General features: G+C 33.9%; 1 protein-coding gene across 2 annotated transcripts; it reads left to right on the top strand.

Moving 5' to 3' along the window:
• The first annotated feature begins 5,958 nt into the window (after positions 1-5,958).
• LOC125651812 (mucin-2-like) lies at positions 5,959-22,900 on the top strand. 2 transcript variants are annotated; one of them, XM_048880592.2, is made up of 3 exons: positions 5,959-6,176; positions 16,727-16,855; positions 16,973-22,900. In XM_048880592.2, exons 1-3 carry the CDS (start codon positions 6,111-6,113, stop codon positions 17,741-17,743), a joined length of 966 nt encoding a protein of 321 aa, XP_048736549.2. In that variant the 5' UTR covers positions 5,959-6,110; the 3' UTR covers positions 17,744-22,900. The 2 variants fall into 2 exon arrangements, with proteins under 2 accessions (XP_048736549.2, XP_056023102.1); XM_056167127.1 differs by lacking the exon at positions 5,959-6,176 and adding an exon at positions 14,596-14,640.
• The last annotated feature ends 993 nt before the right edge of the window (positions 22,901-23,893 follow it).

Raw genomic sequence — 23,893 nt, 5'->3', positions numbered from 1 at the left:
GTTTAAAAACGACATTTAAATCATATTTTTGGAGTGAAAGCAGTAGTCGCTGTAGTCTTGCTGGAGTCTGGTGTAGAGATTTCTTGAAGAATGACTGTAGCGGCTTGTGATCTGTCTCCACTGTCACACTTCGTCCAAAAATATACTGATGGAATCTGTCATATCTAAATGAGTTAGCTAGTGTTTCTTTCTCTATCTGTGCATAGTTTTGTTGACTCTTATTTAGGGCTCGGGAAGCATATACGATTGCTTGCCCTTCCTGGACTAATGCTGCCCCCAGTCCCTTTGAGCTTGCATCAACCGTGAAAATTAAAGGTTTTTTCGGGTCAAAATGCTTCAAGACTGGTGCTTGGCAAATCATCTGTTTTAGTTTTGAGAAACTATTCTGCTGTTCTCCATCCCAATGCCAACATGTGGGATTTTTTTTCTAAGAGCTGACGAAGTGGAGCGCTAACTTTAGACATGTTGGGAAGAAACCTCGCGAGATATTGAATGAAACCTAGGAAAGTCTGTAGTTCTTGAGTTGGTTTGTTCATCTTTATAACAACTCTGACTTTCTCCTTAAGTAAAACTTATACGGTACCAATTTTGATGCACCAGATGCGCATTTCGACAAATAATGTCTCTTCAGTGATGCTCAACCGAAATGTTTGAAATCCGAAATAACTATGAAGTTTTAGAGCTAAAAATAGCCAAAAACAGCGTGCCAAAAAATGGAGCCAAATTCGTCCAAGGATAAGAGCTATGCAAGAGGGAGATAATCCTTAATTTTGAAATGAATTTCTAAATTTTATAACAGCAATTAAATATATTATCTGGTCTCATTCCAGCTGAAGTTAATTGGTGTCCTACATATGTAAAACAATCCTTTCTGATTTCGTCCATAACAATAGCGAGTCTCTTGTCATGCTCCTTAAGGTATCTGCCCCCACACTAAGAAGTCATCAACAATGGCTTCACAGCCGTCGATCCCTTGTACCAATTCTGAAATTTGTCGCTGATGAACTTCAGATTCTGACTTGATACCTAATGGGAGTCTTGCAAAGCTGTACCTCCCAAATGTGGTATTGAATGTGCACAATTTGCTACTGGCTGCATCTAGACGAATTTGCCAGAGTTTTGAGGTAGCGTCGAGTTTTGTAAACACTGTGGTTCCCTCTATCTCTGTGAGAACATCCTCTATGGTCTTTAATGGGAAATGTTCCCTCAATATTGCTTTATTTAAGTCTCTGGGATCAATACGAATCCTGACTTTGCCATTTACTTTTGTCACTGTCACCATAGAATTTACCCATGGAGTTGGTTCCTGTTGTTTGATGACAACACCTTCACGTTCCATGCGGTCTAATTCATGTTTCACTTTTTCCTTAAGGTTTATCGATCCCCGTGTGATGTCATAGGTTTTTGCAAAACTCTTTATCAAATTAAACTTTGCGCATGATAGAAATACATCTTTCAGAGGAATTTTATTCACTGCATAAAATAAAAAATTTGGTAAACTATTGATTTTGAAAAAGTTTATATTTTTCATAGATAATCAATTCTTTGTAATTAAAAAATGTTGTCAAGGGCAATAACTCCTATGCTGGTATTTCTTCTACTGTATGTTTATCATACATGATTTTCCTAATATCCACAATTAATTTATACATATTTATGAATTAACATTTTTTTTAAACTGTTGACATTTAAAATTTGTCATTTCAACAAGTTTTTCTATCTTAATTATTCTGTTTAACGATTGTGTGATTTTCTGACGTTAACATATACTTCCGTTTTTGTATGTCTGATATGTGTGGCAACATACACATTTTCTTTGGTTATTAATTAAATTTAACTATATTGAATGGTTATTAATACAGATTTGGCACTTTTAACCATTAATATTGATAAGTCACATGAGGATCGACCCACCTTAAGGGCAAGTGACACTTTTCGTGGTGGATGTATGGTATGTTGAACAATTGGATCTATCCTGATTGTGTGTTCCCCTGGCAGGCAACCAAGACCTTTGAACATATTCCCGTTTTCCTTCTGAACATCCTTTGGAATGTTTTTGTTGCTGCAATTCCTGTTGTTAGTGTTTCCTCTGAATGTTCTTGTTTCACTCTGTTGACTGACATTATTTAAATCAAGTTTAGCATTTCTCATTCCTTGACACCAACAATTGGTTTTGCGTTGATGTCGACAACTAAAAACTCAATGTTCTGAACTTTGTCATTCACGTAACCCTTGAGTGTTGTTACACCTTTTGGTACATATCTGTGTCCTGAATAAGATTTCAGAGTGTTTCTGAGTTTATGGTTTATGTCAGTTTCCTACGTGTAGTGTGCGGCATAACATTACATTTTGCACCTGTGTCAAGCTGGAATTTCATTGGTTTACCATTTACAAAAATAGTCTAACTCTTCACTTGCGGTACCATCTGAATGCTTCCAGTGTAGTATTCCTCTTCTTCATCACTTGAATACCCGTGTTCATTGTCAACAATATGCACATTCCTCCTGTTCCTACACATTTTCTTGAAATGATTTGGCTTCTTGCACAATCCACATGTTTTTCCTTTAGTTGGACCAGAGTTTTTTCCATGCCTGTATCCACAGCGTGTACAATGTTTTTGATCATCACTGTATTTTCTCTGTTTTGTTTCACTATAGTTTTGTTTCTTTCCAGCATCATAACTTTGAAAGTGTTAAGATGTTTTCTTCTCAGATTTCTTTATGAAGTTTATTTTGGAATCTTCTCCTGAATTATGTGTCATTGTCTTTGCTTGTATAGTTAACATTTCGTGCAGAGGAGCGATTTCTTTTGCCTTCTCCAGCGATCTTACATCTTACATCACTACCTACATTAATCAGTTTCTCGCGAATATTTGTATTGTTGATCCCAATGACAAGACGGTCTCTAACCATGTTGTCAGGTTCTTGGTAGTTACACTCTTTCACTAACAGTTTCAGATCAGTAACAAATTGGTCAAGAGTTTCTCCCTCCGTCTGAACTCTGTTATGGCATATGTATCTGTTGTATATAATATTGGTTCTCGGCTTTACATATGCTTCAAATTTATCAAAGTGTACCTTTAATATCTTTCTGTCATCTTTGCTTAGATTCCATGTGGAGTATATGTCACGCCCTTTCTGTCCAACCCAGATAATCAGATATGCGCATTTTTCGTCTTCAGTTTTCTTTTTTATGGGTCCTGAGAACATACTGCAAAAACGATTTCCACTGGCCTTTTCAGTCATCACTCGTCCAGTTCATGGCTAGTGTTGATCCAGATAACAAATCCATCACCTCTCTTTGTCTGTTTTACGGACAGGAGAATTGTCGATAGCTTGTATTTGTCAAGTTATTTTCGAATTACTTCTGACAACATGTCATGTTTTGTACTAAGACGCCATTGCAATTTTTGTGATCAAGATACAAAAAGTAATAAGCAAATCTTACACCAAATCATTCATATATGACAAGATCGGCTTTCCATAGAACGAACTTTTCCTATGAAGTCCCGTAGTGACCTTGACCATTTGACCCTAAAATCAATAGTGCTCTGCCTCTATTGCCAACAAACTATCTGTGATGTATCAAATCAGTCTAATTAAAATGTGTCCTGTAGAGTTTCTACAAGTTCAGTGTTACATATGAACGGTCCCTTTACTATATCTCCTCTCACAATGAACTACCAAGGGATGAAAGGTGAAGATAACCAACAGTGATCAATCTCATAACTCCTATAAGCAATACAGATTAGAGAGTTGGGCAAACACGGACCCCTGAACATACCAGAGGTGGGATAAGGTGCCTAGGAGGAGTAAGCATCCCCTGTCAACCGGTCACACCCGCCGTGAGCCCTATATCTTGATCAGGTAATTTAAAGCGGAGTTATTCGTAGTCAAAATCAGTGTGCCAAGAACGGTCTAACAATTGGTATGAAACACGTCAGACAGCATTTGACTCAATGATAGGTTGTACTGGCAAACTAGATCGTAATAATGACCATAGAATTTGCGAAATGCTGACTTTAAACGAGACTGTTGAAACCCCATTACCATAGACTTGTTAGTTAGTCAGTAGCTTGCCTCGATTTAAAAACTGACCATACGCAGAACAAGCTCTTGCTAAGAGATATCAACACCATATGCAGGTGATAATGGAATATTGCTACATAAATATGGGAAGTTGATGATGGAGAAACTGAAATCATCCCATTTTGTCATAAAGTTGAGTTGTTAGTTTGCCGTTAATATCTACTTTCAATAAAATATCTAAGTATGAAGCAGAAGTGGACGACTCTGTGGTGTCTTATTTCGAGTTCACAGGGATTTATCGAATCGACATATGAATGAAAGCTATTATTGTTAATAGATAAAACGTCGTCAATATATCTAAATGTCGAATTAAAGGACACGGCAAGAGATTTTTTCCTTCTCACGTAGAAGTTTTTGAGTACATTCTGCTCCATAGGAATATAAAAACAAGTCAGCAATAGGGATAATACGTACAGAAAACTTCTAAGTTTCTGGATTGCGCATTGTTTAACGTTCCTCTAGAGAATTTTTTACTCATATGGAGACACCGCCATTGCCCGTGAAGGGCTGCTAAATGTTGGCCTATGCTCGTCGCTTACGGCCTGAGAGCAAGAAGGGATCTTTAACGTGCCACATCTGTTGTGGCACGGGGCTCTGTATTTGCGGTTTCCTCCAAAGGCCGCCCCATTTAGTCGCCTCTTACGACAAGCAAGGGGCACTGAGGACCTATTCTATCCCGGATCCCTTCACAGGTTCAGGGAGATAAAACACGTGACATTGGTGTAACGATATCTACAGTTAGAAATCATTCAATACTGTTTCAATGCGTTTATTTCTCGATGAAAGCACTGGCTTTTCAACTTTATATAAAACACCTCGGTATTTTGCATTATGGGTATAAGAAAACAATGAGAACATTGTGGTTAATCTCTGCGAAATAGGTTTTGTTGATACAAATTACCCCCATCATATTTGGATAGGGGTAGAGCGTTCGCGTCGTAACCGGCAGGTCGTGTGTTCGAACCCCACTCGTGCCATGTCCGCGTGCTAAGACGTAAACAGAGGTAGTGATTGCTCCTTCACCAAACGCTCGGCGTTTAGAAGTGAGAATCACAGGTCTTTCGGATCACTGCGGATATAACCTTAAAAACGTAGGTTTTTAAACAGGCTGGCGTTGGCACGTAAAAGAACCTTCACTGCTACGGCAATCTAAATATGTGGTACGTCACCCACAGCTGGTGACGTCTCAATATGATTCTAGTGAGTATAACAACATTTCAAAGTATGTTTACTAGTAGTTAGGGTATATAACAAATGTTACTACAGCGTTTGGTGAATAATATTAAAATTTTCCGACAAGGCGTGTTTATCAAAATAACACTACACTAGGGTGTTTGGCAATAATATACTAGTAGCATTGTTCTCTCGGCTTCAGAGAAATGCTGCTGTTGAAATAGGTTGTGTTTATATTAAGAAATGAATTTCATTTTGGAAAATACACGAGGGCGTGAACTGCGACACTTTAAATAAATACGGAAGCAAATTCTTGAAACTCTATAGCATGCCGGCGTGAGACGTTGTAACCCTCGTGTATTTTCCATTCTACTTTATTTACATTCTACTTTCATTTCGCAGCCGCTATAATAGCCGTTATAATAGACGTACTATATTCACCAAGATTCATACACACACTGTTTACATCTTCATCACTTTCATGAGGAAATGGCTATCATATTACATTTGGTAAAGATATTGAAGACAAAGACATTAGCAATGTGAATATTTATATATATGGATCGCTAACATTCAATTTTGAGGTAAAAATAGGTCCAGTAGTCAGGTGTCTGTAATGCGCAATACGCGAAAAAAGATATTTGTAACGCATTGAAGTAAGTGATAAGATTAGAAATAAAGAAAGCATTTTAAACTTATTTCTTTTTACGCCCAGTTAAAATCAACTTGGCAGCTTTGGAATTTGGACTAAAAGTCCGTGTAATTTTTCACCTGAGGAATTCGTATCACCTTTGGTTTGATAAGAGAGCCGTTGGTCCTGTTTGCGATGAGGAAGTTCTAACTTTGTCCATGTGTGAGATGGATTTATCTGAGCTGCTTTTCTCTCTAACTATTGTGCTGTTAGTGATCTCCAAGGTACAAGACTTTTTTTCTACTTTTTTGGGTGAGGACAATCAAGCTTCTCAGCTTTCTCAGCCTGACATCACACCCATAATATAAAAAAATCAGTATTGTCTTGAGCAATACATTTTGAATGGTTGTAGTAGAAACGATGTAGAGATGTTGTGTTTAAACAAACAATACTGTAGTGATGACTTAAATACAAAATATCTTAATCAGTAATAACTGATTACACAGGTATGTTGTCGTATAAGTACATTTCATGGGTTACGGTGTTTGGGCTTTCCAGTAAATTTCTACCAGATTGGTACTTCGTATTCAAAGGTTGGCATCTTCTAAGTTCATATCAGAAGAATTCTTATACAATTAAGTTAATTATATGTGTGTGTATTTCAATCTTAGTTACGGTGTAATTAGGACTGGACGTCCCAGCGAGGGTGTGTCATACATAGAGACAAAACCTGTCATACATAGAGACTAAACCTGTCATACATAGAGACAAAACCTGTCATACATAGAGACAAAACCTGTCATACATAGAGACATAACACGAGAACACGGTGAAACCTACACAAGCCGATCACTCAGCCCACAGTGAAACCTACACAAGCCGAACACTCAGCCGAGTTAGCTTTTATAATGACAGTTTCTCCGCTGTCTAGGTGTTACTACCAATCAAATTACAATCAAACTAATTATTTACAAAATTACAGCCCCATAAAAGTCTTATCGAGGTAAATGAACTTTAGGGTATACCGTAGCATCTATTTATGTCTATCGTAGCATGTATTTAAGAAATAAGATATCAGTTTTAAATGTTATTGGGATATGACATGAAGTTGGTCACGTGATCAAATCCTATAACGCCCGAAGACAAAGCAGGTGTAAAATAAAAGTAATTTAGAGCGTAAAGTTAACTGAAATTAAGACAAGAAAAGCGGAGTAAACTACATCCGTGATGTGATTTGGTCGCGATCAGCGATGGAGAAACTGGCGTTGGTCTAGCCTACTAAGTTGAAAACGCAATTGTTGAACACAGATTTCGACAGAAATTCAAAGGATCTGAGAGAATCGATGAAGGATATGATGGGTCAAGTTAACGTTAAGCTCTTAGTCAGGCTTTTGGAAAGATACAACGGCATGTTCAGCGTTAGGACTCGCGGTTGTAGCCATGCAGGAGACGATTCAAGACAGTAGGACAGATTTAGACAAAATGCAGGTAGTTTGCGTCTTTTATTTACCTTCAGTGTGTGTAAAAGAAAATAAAAACGAACTGACGGAGCTTTTGTTCACTTGAGAGATTTCTGTTGTAGGATTTTAATGAAGACTCGCACCGGTATCCTGACATTAATACATGTATAATTTTTCGAACCTTGAAACCAGCCTCGCTTATGATCATGTCGAGTCAGAGCCGTGATGGCAGTTGCCAGGAAACAACAGGTTAACTTATCATCATAAAGTAAATAGGCTTATAACTCTGCCTACATTTTTTCGCTTCCAATATCATAGAACTTTATTTTATAAATTCGCCATTCAGAAATTGCAATTTAGGCATAGTTGAAGACGGTATTTAAAACTGTTTAAAATGAAACAACAGATCTTTAATGTTTCTCTTATATAAATTGATGAAATTCTTTTTTGTTTACAAAATAAACTCTGTATAAATATTCTGCTGCGTTTGTTTATGTTATGATGTCACTGCAGTGGCGGATCCAGGGTTTACGAAAGGGTGTGTGTGTGTGTGTGTGTGTGTGTGTGTGTGTGTGTGTGTGTGTGTGAAAGTCAAGTATTAGCCAAAATACTCTGCCATTTTGGGTGCCAATCTGGAATTTTACGCACACTATTTCTATTATTTAAATTTGTGGCGAAAGGGGGTGGGTCTAAATCCCCCACTGTATTGCATATCTTACAAGAAGCCAGGTGAAAGTACAGGAACTGACTTTTGAAGCGGTGATTGAACAAACTGATCACGTGACCAAATTCATGTTACACGAAATTGAACATCGATTTCATTAGTACTGTCATACAAGGAAGTGCATTGGCAAATGTAAATATATACATGTATGTCTATCATAGCAAACATCTATGTCTAAGTACAAATGTATGTCTATCGTAGCATGTATTTGTCTATCATTGCAAACATCTATGGCTATCGTAGCAAACGTCTATGTTTAGGTATGTCTATATCGTAGCGTGTCATTCGATATTTGGATTATACGTGTACCCTGTGAATTTTTTAGATTGATTTGGAGCCTTGGCATGACATCATGCGGTGCAATCTCTGGATTTACACTGACCTAGGGTCAAACTACTGCATGCTATAGGGTAGAAATCCCCCCTCAGTGAGGTTTACACACACCCTCCCCGGAAATCATACTCTAGAGATAGATTTTTCTCTGGCATTCCAGAGACGCAGGTGTTCACGATATGATTTTCCCCTCTTTGAAATGCGTGTGTACTTATATTCAAAGTGTGAATATATAATAAATACCTTTTCTTGGAGTTTGTGCATTGCTGAAGAAAAGTAATGTTTAGGTAGTTATTAGATTCAATGACAGTAATGCACACAGTGTATATATGATCATTAATACACATCGTGTATACATGATTATAGTAATACACACAGTGTATATATGATTATAGTAATGCACACAGTGTATATATGATTATAGTAACACACAGTGTATATATGATTATAGTAACACACACAATGTATATATGAATATTGTAATACACACAGTGTATATATAGATTATAGTAATACACACAGTGTATATATCATTATAGTAATACACACAGTGTATATATGAATATTGTAATACACACAGTGTATATAGGATTATAGTAACACACTGTATATATGATTATAGTAATACACACAGTGTAAATATGATTATAGTAATACACACAGTGTAGATATGAATATAGTAATACACACAGTGTAAATATGATTATAGTAATACACACAGTGTATATAGGATTATAGTAATACACACAGTGTATATATCATTATAGTAATACACACAGTGTATATATGATTATAGTAATACACAGTGTATATATGATTATAGTAATACACACAGTGTATATATCATTATAGTAATACACACAGAGTATATGATTATAGTAATACACACAGTGTATATATCATTATAGTAATACACAGTGTATATATGATTATAGTAATACACACAGTGTATATATGATTATAGTAATACACACAGTGTATATATGATTATAATAATACACAGTGTATATATGATTATAGTAATACACAGTGTATATATGATTATAGTAACACACAGTGTATATATGATTATAGTAACACACAGTGTATATATGATTATAGTAATACACAGTGTAAATATGATTATAGTAATACACACAGTGTGTATATGATTATAGTAATACACAGTGTATATATCATTATAGTAATACACACAGTGGAAATATGATTATAGTAATACACACAGTGTAAATATGATTATAGTAATACACACAGTGTAAATATGAATTATAGTAGTACAGACAGTGTATATATGAATTATAGTAATACACACAGTGTATATATAATTATAGTAATACACAGTGTATATAGGATTATAGTAATACACAGTGTATATATGATTATAGTAATACACCGTGTAAATATGAATTATAGTAATACACACAGTGTATATATGATTATAGTAATACACACAGTGTATATATGATTATAGTAATACACAGTGTATATATCATTATAGTAATACACACAGTGTATATATGATTATAGTAATACACAGTGTATATATCATTATAGTAATACACAGTGTATATATGATTATAGTAACACACACAGTGTATATATGATTATAGTAATACACACAGTGTATATATGATTATAGTAATACACAGTGTATATATGATTATAGTAATACACACAGTGTATATATCATTATAGTAATACACCGTGTAAATATGAATTATAGTAATACACAGTGTATATATGATTATAGTAACACACAGTGTAAATATGATTATAGTAACACACAGTGTGTATATGATTATAGTAATACACACAGTGTATATATGATTATAGTAATACACCGTGTAAATATGAATTATAGTAATACACAGTGTATATATGATTATAGTAATACACACAGTGTATATATGATTATAGTAATACACAGTGTATATATCATTATAGTAATACACACAGTGTATATAGGATTATAGTAATACACAGTGTATATATCATTATAGTAATACACACAGTGTATATATGATTATAGTAATACACACAGTGTATATATGATTATAGTAATACACAGTGTATATATCATTATAGTAATACACACCGTGTATATATGATTATAGTAATACACAGTGTATATATGATTATCGTAACACACAGTGTATATATGATTATAGTAATACACACAGTGTATATATGATTATAGTAATACACACAGAGTATATATCATTATAGTAACACACAGTGTATATATCATTATAGTAATACACACAGTGTATATATGATTATAGTATTACACAGTGTATATATGATTATAGTAACACATAGTGTATATATGATTATAGTAATACACACCGTGTATATATGATTATAGTAACACACAGTGTATATATGATTATAGTAATACACACAGTGTATATATGATTATAGTAATACACACAGTGTAAATATGAATATAGTAATACACACAGTGTAAATATGAATATAGTAATACACACAGTGTGTATATGATTATAGTAATACACACAGTGTAAATATGATTATAGTAACACACACAGTGTATATATCATTATTGTAATACACACAGTGTATATATGAATATTGTAATACACACAGTGTATATATGATTATAGTAATACACAGTGTATATATGATTATAGTAATACACAGTGTATATATGAATTATAGTAATACACACATTGTATATATGATTATAGTAATACACACAGTGTATATATGAATATAGTAATACACACAGTGTATATAGGATTATAGTAACACACTGTATATATGATTATAGTAATACACACAGTGTATATATGATTATAGTAATACACACAGTGTATATATGAATATAGTAATACACACAGTGTATATAGGATTATAGTAACACACTGTATATATGATTATAGTAATACACACAGTGTATATATGAATATAGTAATACACACAGTGTATATAGGATTATAGTAACACACTGTATATATGATTATAGTAATACACACAGTGTAAATATGAATATTGTAATACACACAGTGTATATAGGATTATAGTAACACACAGTATATATATGATTATAGTAATACACACAGTGTATATATGATTATAGTAATACACAGTGTATATATGATTATAGTAATACACACAATGTATATATGATTATAGTAATACACAGTGTAAATATGATTATAGTAATACACACAGTGTATATATGATTATAGTAATACACAGTGTATATATGATTATAGTAATACACAGTGTATATATGAATTATAGTAATACACACAGTGTATATATGATTATAGTAATGCACATAGTGTATATATGATTATAGTAATGCACACAGTGTATATATGATTATAGTAACACACAGTGTATATATGATTATAGTAACACACACAATGTATATATGAATATTGTAATACACACAGTGTATATATAAATTATAGTAATACACACAGTGTATATATGATTATAGTAATACACACAGTGTATATATGATTATAGTAATACACAGTGTATATATGATTATAGTAATACACACAGTGTATATATCATTATAGTAATACACACAGTGTATATATGATTATAGTAATACACACAGTGTATATATGATTATAGTAATACACACAGTGTATATATGATTATAGTAACACACAGTGTGTATATGATTATAGTAATACACACAGTGTATATATGATTATAGTAATACACACAGTGTATATATGATTATAGTAATACACAGTGTATATATAAATTATAGTAATACACACAGTGTATATATGATTATAGTAACACACAGTGTATATATGATTATAGTAATACACACAGTGTATATATGATTATAGTAATACATACAGTGTATATATGATTATAGTAATACACACAGTGTATATATCATTATAGTAATACACACAGTGTATATATGATTATAGTAATACACACAGTGTATATATGATTATAGTAATACACACAGTGTATATATGATTATAGTAATACACACAGTGTATATATCATTATAGTAATACACACAGTGTATATATGATTATAGTAATACACACAGTGTATATATGATTATAGTAATACACACAGTGCATATATGATTATAGTAACACACAGTGTATATATGATTATAGTAATACACACAGTGTATATATGATTATAGTAATACACACAGTGTATATATCATTATAGTAATACACACAGTGTATATATGATTATAGTAATACACAGTGTATATATAAATTGTAGTAATACACACAGTGTATATATGATTATAGTAACACACAGTGTATATATGATTATAGTAATACACACAGTGTATATATGATTATAGTAACACACAGTGTATATATAAATTATAGTAATACACACAGTGTATATAGGATTGTAGTAACACACTGTATATATGATTATAGTAATACACACAGTGTAAATATGAATATTGTAATACACACAGTGTATATATGATTATAGTAACACACAGTGTGTATATGATTATAGTAACACACAGTGTATATATGATTATAGTAATACACAGTGTATAAATGATTATAGTAATACACACAGTGTATATATGATTATAGTAATACACAGTGTATATATGATTATAGTAATACACCCAGTGTATATATAGATTATAGTAATACACACAGTGTATATATGATTATAGTAATACAAACAGTGTATATATGATTATAGTAATACACACAGTGTATATATGATTATAGTAACACACAGTGTATATATGATTATAGTAATACACACAGTGTAAATATAATTATAGTAATACACACAGTGTATATATGATTATAGTAATACACACAGTGTATATATGAATATAGTAATACACACAGTGTATATATGATTATAGTAATACACAGTGTATATATGATTATAGTAATACACCCAGTGTATATATAGATTATAGTAATACACACAGTGTATATATGATTATAGTAATACAAACAGTGTATATATGATTATAGTAATACACACAGTGTATATATGATTATAGTAACACACAGTGTATATATGATTATAGTAATACACACAGTGTAAATATAATTATAGTAATACACACAGTGTATATATGATTATAGTAATACACACAGTGTATATATGAATATAGTAATACACACAGAGTATATATGAATATAGTAGGGCTGTGCGGTGCACCGAAAATTTCGGTGCACCGCGATTCATACCATTCGATTCGATGCACTGATTACAAATTCCGGATTTCGGTTCGGTTCGGTTTAGATTTTACTTACACCAAAACAACAAATATGGCGTCCGAGTGATGTTGAAAACGTGGATTTTTATGCAACAGAGATTTAAATCACTACTGTGTTGAGAGTTAGCATTTTCACCACTCATATACCAACAGAATATGGTCCGTAAGATCATTGCAGTTTATCTTTACATGATAGGCCTGGGACGATTCAGGCTTAGCTCGATTCGGTTCGGTTTCGATTCAGAACAGCACGGTTCGGTTATTTTCGATTCGGTTCATGTTAGGTCCAATTTATCTAATGACACCACAAAAATTAACAATTTTAATGAGTAGCATATTTGATGTGATTTTATTCAAGTTATATAAATATATGTCGTCATTTGTAAACATCATATCTATTCATAATGACATTTTATAACTTTGATAGAAAAAAGAAAACACTGACAGTCTTTCAAAATTTGTTATATCAATGTGCTACATAAGTTTTGGATTATTAAACAAATCTATAGTGAATCTAAAATGTATATGATATTGCTTTCATTGATATGCAAAAATTCAATAATTCTATCAATTGAGAGTCTTTGAAAATCTCTCCTTTATTGATTTACTTCTCTCATATTAACTGTCAAATCTGTTTCATTACCTACGATGTTGATTTCATTCCACCACTGACAGAAATGCTATGTCATGTAAAGATAAACTGCAATGATCTTACGGACCATATTCTGTTGGTATATGAGTGGTGAAAATGCTAACTCTCAACACAGTAGTGATTTAAATCTCTGTTGCATAAAAATCCACGTTTTCAACATCACTCGGACGCCATATTTGTTGTTTTGGTGTAAGTAAAATCTAAACCGAACCGAACCGAAATCCGGAATTTGTAATCGGTGCATCGAATCGAATGGTATGAATCGCGGTGCACCGAAATTTTCGGTGCACCGCACAGCCCTATTACATGACATAGCATTTCTGTCAGTGGTGGAATGAAATCAACATCGTAGGTAATGAAACAGATTTGACAGTTAATATGAGAGAAGTAAATCAATAAAGGAGAGATTTTCAAAGACTCTCAATTGATAGAATTATTGAATTTTTGCATATCAATGAAAGCAATATCATATACATTTTAGATTCACTATAGATTTGTTTAATAATCCAAAACTTATGTAGCACATTGATATAACAAATTTTGAAAGACTGTCAGTGTTTTCTTTTTTCTATCAAAGTTATAAAATGTCATTATGAATAGATATGATGTTTACAAATGACGACATATATTTATATAACTTGAATAAAATCACATCAAATATGCTACTCATTAAAATTGTTAATTTTTGTGGTGTCATTAGATAAATTGGACCTAACATGAACCGAATCGAAAATAACCGAACCGTGCTGTTCTGAATCGAAACCGAACCGAATCGAGCTAAGCCTGAATCGTCCCAGGCCTAGAATATAGTAATATGATTATAGTGATGATGCACACATGCAGTGCATATAAGCACAGGGTATCAGGACAACTCGCCCCCAAGACAACTCGCCCTCAAGACAACTCGCCCCCTCATTGGGACAACTTGCCCCTAATTGTTTGATTTCCCCCAAGCTGTTAAAATTTACTTCAAACGTTATGAGGTACTCATCATCAGATTTCTTTACACTTTGAAATCGCCGCGTAAAAAGAATCACCCCGCGTAAAAAGTATCACTTCAATCAGTAAAGCAAAGCCGTTATACAATTTCTAAAATGGGAATTTTATTATTTTTCAACGGGAATTAGTTGAGAAACGCATTAAAAGATAATTACATGTATCAGAATATTCATGCTTCACCTTTACACTTATGTACATTGTATACTATATCGATAAAAAAAAACCCAACAACAAAAAAACCCACACACCCCCAAACCCCAAAATTTTCTCAGTATTGGAGACATTTCATCAATTACCTGAAGATCAGTAAATATAATTTTCCTTGCCAATTGATTTATGAAAAATATAACCTTTTCTGAAATGCAATAATCAAATCTGTGTATAATTCTATTAGAATTTACCATTCGTGTTAAAGTATGAAATAAAAAGACGTATCTTTCATGTCTTTATAGGGTTAAAAGTGTAAATAACACACACACACACACACAAAATAAAAATAAAATGTGATAATATATTTATATATAATATTGGGGGCGAGTTGTCTCAAGAGAAGGGGGCGACTTGTCCTAAGAGAGGGTGAGTTGTCCTAAGACTTGTCTTGAGAGCGAGTTGTCTTGGGGGCGAGTTGTCCAGCATTCAAGCACAGATGGGTGAGATGTTCGTCGGAGGGCGAGAGAACCTGGTTGTTGGGAAATTTCATTCTTTCACTGTAAACTAGAGCAGGATTGTTCCAAAGGAAAACTGACTCCAAAATGGGATTTCATGGGCGGATCCCACTCTAGTGATAGTTTCTGGGAGTGGGGTCTCCATTCTAGAGCTAGTGCTTCCTCTTCAGAGGTTTTTAAAGGGAGATCCCAATAATATATACCGGTGTATATAAATAGTGTTTTACATTTAAATTCAACTTACATTTATGTTCAGAAAACTACCGATGAAAATCATTTCACATTATGTAAACAAAAATCCTCGGTGTTTGCTTAATCATGTATATAAATAACACGACACATAATACAACATACATGTATACTAGTATACTCTAATCATGCTGTGTTTCATTAATGGACATTATCAGAAGTGATGTAAGAATCACAAAAGACTTTAAATGAGGTGAAATCTCGTTCAATTGAGGTGCAATCTCGTTTAGATGAGGTGAAATCTCGTTTAATTCTTTAAAAAGAAAAAAAATGCCCTCATCAACAGAATTGCCATCGATCTGATTTGTAGGTTCCGAAATAGTAACATGCTACATTAAAGAGATATTGATTATAATTGATCCGAGGCTCGTTCTGTTAAATAACTAACCTTAAGTTAGTGTTCAATAAGAAAAGACAACTCTTGAAAAGTTTTGAAATTTGAAAAAGTTGTGAAATTTAAAAGTCAGTCAGAGACAGATATATTCTAGAGAGTTTAAATTCGTGATTTTCTGTGCCCTTTTCCAGGTACAACCACAGCCTAATAATGAAGGTGATCCGTGCCAGCCCTCTGTGTCCCGTACTACAGCCAGTCCCCAGGGCGTCATGATCATTGGGAAGAGATCGGTTGACGACCCCGGAACTCCACATGAAAATGTAAGCTGCTCACCATGCAGATAATCAATGCTTTGGGGCAGTTTGAAAATTCAGAGTGTATTTTATGCGTACTGAAATACGACATTTTGTTTAATGAAGGAAGTTGTTTTTTATAAGGTTATAAACTGTACAACAACTGTAGCACGACAAACAACAAACACAAAAACTACTGTTGCCATCGAAACCGCGCCAGCAAAAGCTTCTGACAGTTATACTGATAACTTATCAACCGACGCAGGCCTGTCGTCATCTGCGAGAACCCTCGATACAACAAATCACGTGACAAGTGAGTGGCTAGTCCAAGAAAAAACACCGAACGTCACATCAACAGGCGAACATTTACCAACAGATAATCAGTCATCAACATCAGGCCTAATAACATCAACCAACAGTTCCCGGACAACAACAGGACTAATATCATCAACCAACAGTTCCCGGACAACAACACCAACCGACACTTCCCGGACAACAACTGTATTGTACGCTCCACAGAGCACAGTATTCACGGAGGGTGGAAAACACTCATCGCCCAACATTTCACCCACCTCATTAACAACACCACAGACACCAGAGGCAAACACATCTATCCCAATTACTCAGAAAAAAACACCATTCCAGTCCTCCCAGTCTGCCACTCCCAGCGTGCCTCCAGCAGCGTCTAACGCCATAACAACGCCTGCAGCGACCCCTAGGTCCACAACATTCGTGGTGGATGGGGCGAGCAAGGACACATCGGACAGTTTTGACCACGATTTGGCCATTATTTTTGGGTCAATGTTAGGACTAATGTTGCTGAGTCTGTTCTGTTTCGGTGTGTTTAGATGTTATAGGAGAGAAAAGAGTGAATTTAACAAATCACAAAATAATCTATCCTCCATTAATCTATAACAAATCACAAAATAATCTCTCCTCCCTTAATCTATAACAAATCACGAAATAATCTCTCCTCCCTTAATCTACAACAAATCACAAAATAATCTTTCCTCCCTTAATCTATAACAAATCACAAAATAATCTCTCCTCCCTTAATCTATAACAAATCACAAAATAATCTCTCCTCCCTTAATCTATAACAAATCACGAAATAATCTCTCCTCCCTTAATCTACAACAAATCACAAAATAATCTTTCCTCCCTTAATCTATAACAAATCACAAAATAATCTCTCCTCCCTTAATCTATAACAAATCACAAAATAATCTCTCCTCCCTTAATCTATAACAAATCACGAAATAATCTCTCCTCCCTTAATCTACAACAAATCACAAAATAATCTTTCCTCCCTTAATCTATAACAAATCACAAAATAATCTCTCCTCCCTTAATCTATAATAACAAATCACAAAATAATCCCTCCTCCCTTAATCTATAACAAATCACAAAATAATCTCCCCTCCCTTAATCTATAACAAATCACAAAATAATCTTCCCTCCCTTAATCTATAACAAATCACAAAATAATCTCTCCTCCCTTAATCTATAACAAATCACAAAATAATCTCTCCTCCCTTAATCTACAACAAATCACAAAATAATCTCTCCTCCCTTAATCTATAATAACAAATCACAAAATAATCCCTCCTCCCTTAATCTATAACAAATCACAAAATAATCTCCCCTCCCTTAATCTATAACAAATCACAAAATAATCTTCCCTCCCTTAATCTATAACAAATCACAAAATAATCTCTCCTCCCTTAATCTATAACAAATCACGAAATAATCTCTCCTCCCTTAATCTACAACAAATCACAAAATAATCTCTCCTCCCTTAATCTATAATAACAAATCACAAAATAATCTCTCCTCCCTTAATCTATAACAAATCACAAAATAATCTTCCCTCCCTTAATCTATAACAAATCACAAAATAATCTCTCCTCCCTTAATCTATAACAAATCACAAAATAATTTCTCCTCCCATAATCTATAACAAATCATGAAATAATCTCCCCTCCCTTAATCTGTAACAAATCAAAATAATCCCCCTCTCTTAATCTGTAGATACATGTATATATAAACAGTTTATATGTCACATGATAGAACAGGGAGACTATAACAAATCACAAAATAATCTCCGCTCCCTTAATATGTAACAAAATAATCTCCGCTCCCTTAATATGTAACAAAATAATCTCCCCTCCCTTAATATGTAACAAAATAATCTCCCCTCCCTTAATATGTAACAAAATAATCTCCCCTCCCTTAATATGTAACAAAATAATCTCCCCTCCCTTAATATGTAACAAAATAATCTCCCCTCCCTTAATATGTAACAAAATAATCTCCCCTCCCTTAATATGTAACAAAATAATCTCCCCTCCCTTAATATGTAACAAAATAATCTCCCCTCCCTTAATATGTAACAAAATAATCTCCTCTCCCTTAATATGTAACAAAATAATCTCCCCTCCCTTAATATGTAACAAAATAATCTCCCCTCCCTTAATATGTAACAAAATAATCTCCCCTCCCTTAATCTTTAACAAAATACTCTCCTCTCCCCTAATCTTTAACAAAACACAAAATAATCTCCCCTCCCTTAATCTTTAACAAAACACAAAAATGCCATGCTCATTATAGCACATTTCCTCCTATGGGACATATCCCATATTAAGTTTAAATATGGGAGTTAAAATCCAATGGGAGAATATATATTTTCTCACATGGGATTTTTGGTGGGAGTGAAAATCCTCCCAAGTGGGAGTAAAAATCCCACCAAAATCCCATGGAATTTTTTGATTTCAGGTGAAATATCTTAAAAACTACAATAGTTACAAGTGTAAATGTTGGTGCATGTCTTGTAAACATAAAATCCCATCTTTTTTGTAAAAGGTTTTTAGTATCCTTGATAAAATGGTTGGCGAAACTCTGGACGTGTCCAGAGTTAAATGTCGCACTGTTAAATGATTTCCCTTCCCTTGATCTGTAGATTCACAGGCTGTTATTATTCCGGTGTCCTACTTCTATATGTTGTATATGGTAGTTTAAATATTGTTATCTTATGAAATAAGATAGAAAAATAATACATATTTATAATGAAGCAAGCTATGCTATATGTATGTATATTGTGTAACAAGCTTCACTGTGTATGCATTATGTACATTTGTATGCACATCTAACATCATCGACTAAAAGAAAACTAACTGGCAATGATGCATGAGTGGGTGTTTCAGAATTTTGTTTGCTTGGTTGGGGGCTGCATCAAGATACTTGGCCCCATTTTTCGAAAATGCATGTACTGCCAGTGGCCTTCCACATGCACCATCATCATTGATTCGTCAGTTTTATCATCTTCATCACATCGTCCTACAGACAAGTCGTCAATCTGATGATACCCACTTACAATGCTTTCAAATAAAGATGAAATGTAAGGAATGCTCTAAATTCTGATGAGAGAGAGAGAAGGGAAAAAGAAAGAAGGGGGATAGAAAGAATAAGGAAAGGAGAGAGAAGGGAAAGAGCAAGGAAAGAGAGAGGAGAAGGGAAAGAGAGAATAGAAAGGAGAGAGAAAGAAAGGAGGGGATAGAAAGAATAAGGAAAGGAGAGAGAAGGGAAAGAGCAAGGAAAGAGAGAGGAGAAGGGAAAGGGAGAATGGAAAGGAGAGAGAAGGAAAGGAGAAAGGAGGGGGATAGAAAGAATAGGCAAAAGAGAGAAAGACAGAGAGAGGGGGAAGAGAAAGGAGAAAGAGAAGGGAAGGAAAGAGGAGAGAGAGAAGAGAAAGAAAAAGGAGAGAGAGAGAGGAAAAAGGAGAGAGAAAGGAAGGAGAGAGAGAAGGGAAATGAGAAAGGGGAAAGAAAAAGGAAGGGAAAGGAGATAGAGAAGAGAAAGGAGAGAGAAGAGAAAGGGGAGAGAGAGAAGAGAAAGGAGAGAGAGAAGAGAAAGGAGAGAGAGAAGAGAAAGGAGAGAGAGAAGAGAAAGGAGAGAGAGAAGAGAAAGGAGAGAGAGAAGAGAAAGGAGAGAGAGAAAAGGAGAAAGAGATAGAGAGGGATAAAGGAGAGACAGAAATAAGATGGAGGGATAGGAGATAGAGAGAGAGAGAAATAAAGCTTAGGAGATCAAGAGAGAGAGAGAAAGGAGATCGAGAGAGGAGAGTGAGAGAGAGATAAAGGGGATAGAGTGAAATAAAGGGCTAGAGAAAAAGACAGAAAGGATAGTGATATTTGTTCAGTAGAAGTGGAAGGATGTGATTCACTGAATGGCATGGTATTGGGATATAATTTATGCATATCAGTCATAAACATTTAATTGTTTCGTAATTGCGATCGGTAGGAAGTGCAGGCCATGCATGAAAAACGTGTATTATTCAGACTGTCATCACTGAAGACATTGTATTATTCCAAAATGATTGACCCCATACATTCCTCATTGACAATGAATTATACGAAACAAAAGACTGTTTCCAGTTATGGTTCCAATCTCAGTATACAGAAATGACATGTACGGAGAGAGATGACCCAACGGTTGAAGTTGGGAATAAAAGTACATAGCTAGATGGGTGTGTCGGAGATTCTGGGCTCCTTCATCAAGAACCAAAAATACTCATTACAACTTCTATAACTTAGGCCTACTGTTTTGTAACTTTATCATTTGATAAGCTTATCGTTTGGATTTAACATATTTTATTGTCTTGAATGTGTGAAATTTAATAACACAAAATGTGTTCCAAACTTTAAGTACAACGGAATCAAAGGTCAGTAAGATGATCTTCTTACACAGAGCAGTCAGATTATAGCAAGAGATATAATACAAAATTACAAAGTACAGCTGCACAAGTCTATCGTTATTTTTCTTCATTGTAATTAACAAATTATTTCACTCTACTATTTAAGATATTGAGTGTATTTAATCGATCTACTGGGGATTATGCCAAGATTTCATGTTATCATTTTGTAATTCGTGTAGAATTTTTTTTTAAATGCTCTAAGAGTAACCCCCACTTTTTTTTCGACCCCCTCTTTTAAAAGTGCTTCTAACGGTTCTGTTAATTTATCAGTTGCACTATATTCGACTCATGAACTGGCATGGCAATGAGTGCAGATTCAGTACGCAAACGTTGACGGATTGGTTATAGCCGGAAAGGGGGGGGGGGGTATGTGTAGATCCATTATATATTTAAAACGGCATGTGAAAGACAATTAGATTCATAGATTGTTCTGTCGACATCAATTTGGAGAAAAAAATGCTACACCTTTGGAAGCATATATGATAACGATGGACGAGGAACAAATGGCGATCTACTAGTGTTCTTCTGGGCTCGCGCTTTGACAAATCGCGCACACTGAAGCTACGTGTACATGAAAGGTGAAGATAACGAACATTGATCAATCTCATGACTCCCATAAAGAATACAAAGTAACGAGTTGGGCAAGCACGAACCCCTGGATATACCAGAGTTGGGATCGGAAAAACATATATATATATATATATATATATATTACATTTTTACAATATTGATTGACTATATCTAGTTCGGTTTAATAGTCTGAGTGTTAATTTCTATGTTATTGTATGTAATTTGTAGAACGCTGTGAATTTCCGTAAACACATGCTGTTATGATTAATTACTTCCGTACTTACAGTTTCATTTTTCATCTAGTTGACACCTGTTAATTATAATTGGGACTTATGGAATCCACAAGCACGAGGAAGAACCGTACATATACAACGTGCAAACTTGTAAGAGTTATCTTCCTTTATATTGCCATCCTAACTTGCATAAACTGCAGAACTGTAGCTCTCTGGAAAAAAAACCCACTGGGACTCTGAACTGTCCCAATATTTTTTTCAGAAAGCTAAAGTTCTGAAGCTAAACTTGCATAGAATGTCAATTTATCTTTAATGTAAAATTATATCACATTTTATCTTGTAAAAATAAATTAATTTCATGGCAATATTCAAATTCTGAGGACTGCAAGTGTACAGTGTGTCGTGGAAATAAAATTCTTTGAATTAATATTGTGTCAGATTTTCTTCCACGTTTTTATTCCATATACATATATTCCATTGTTTTGCTCGATTGTACTTATAAATTCATATACTGTTCATAGATTTGTGTATTTTTTACCAGAAGAATTAGATATATATATTTATATTAATTATAATCTAAATTTAAATTAGATTTAAATTAAAGAAAATCAATTAAAATGACTAGATCAATTAAACATGATTAATTAAATTATATCGATATTTAATGAATAAATTTCAATTTTAAAAATACAGGAGGGTATCAACGCAAAATCAGATCCTAAGATACGCTCACAATCGCTACCCAGAGTCTACGTAACGGCCTGAATTTAAGAAGTCTGATTGTATTTATATATATATATGATATCCAATGATATCACGGAAATAAAGAATAAGAATCAGATCTAAATTAGACTGGTTATGAACGGTAACGTTTAACGCCAGTCTATGCTTCAGGAAGCGCATTTCCAGTGCAGTGGCGGATTTAGGGGGGTGGGGTCCCCCCCCCCCCCCGCTCTTCTTTTTTTTTTACCACACCCAAATCTATGATGGATGTGGTGACTATAAATGAAAGGAAGAAGGAACAAGAATTTCAGTCAAAAATGCATTAAAATGCTCCATTTTAAATCAATCTTTTTAAAATTTTCCCAGGGGAGGAACACGAATTTCAGTCAAAAATGCATTAAAATGCACCATTTTAAATCAGTCTTTTTAAAATTTTCACGGGGAGGAACAAGACTTTCAGACGAAAATGCACCATTTTAAATCAAACTTTTAAAAACATTTTCAGGGGAGGAACAAGAATCTCAGTCGAAAATGCATTAAAAGACACCATTTTAAATCAATCTAGTTAAGATCATGAAGTACAAGTTGCCGGAGTGAAGCATCGCAGTTCATATGTTCTTATGTATTTTCAAAACTGAAATATTCGTCTTATATTTACACCCTGTTTTCATTTCTGTCTGATTCCTCTTGTTAAAATAGATGTTCGATATTCATCAAGATTCATACGAGCATTGTTTCCAACTGCAGCGCGTTCATGAGGAAATGACTATCATATGACGATTTGTA

This window comes from Ostrea edulis, chromosome 5, assembly GCF_947568905.1.
Source record: "Ostrea edulis chromosome 5, xbOstEdul1.1, whole genome shotgun sequence".
Lineage (NCBI taxonomy): Eukaryota > Metazoa > Mollusca > Bivalvia > Ostreida > Ostreidae > Ostrea > Ostrea edulis.
The sequence above is the reverse complement of the archived record's forward strand: the minus strand, read 5'-3'. Positions and strand labels throughout refer to the sequence as shown.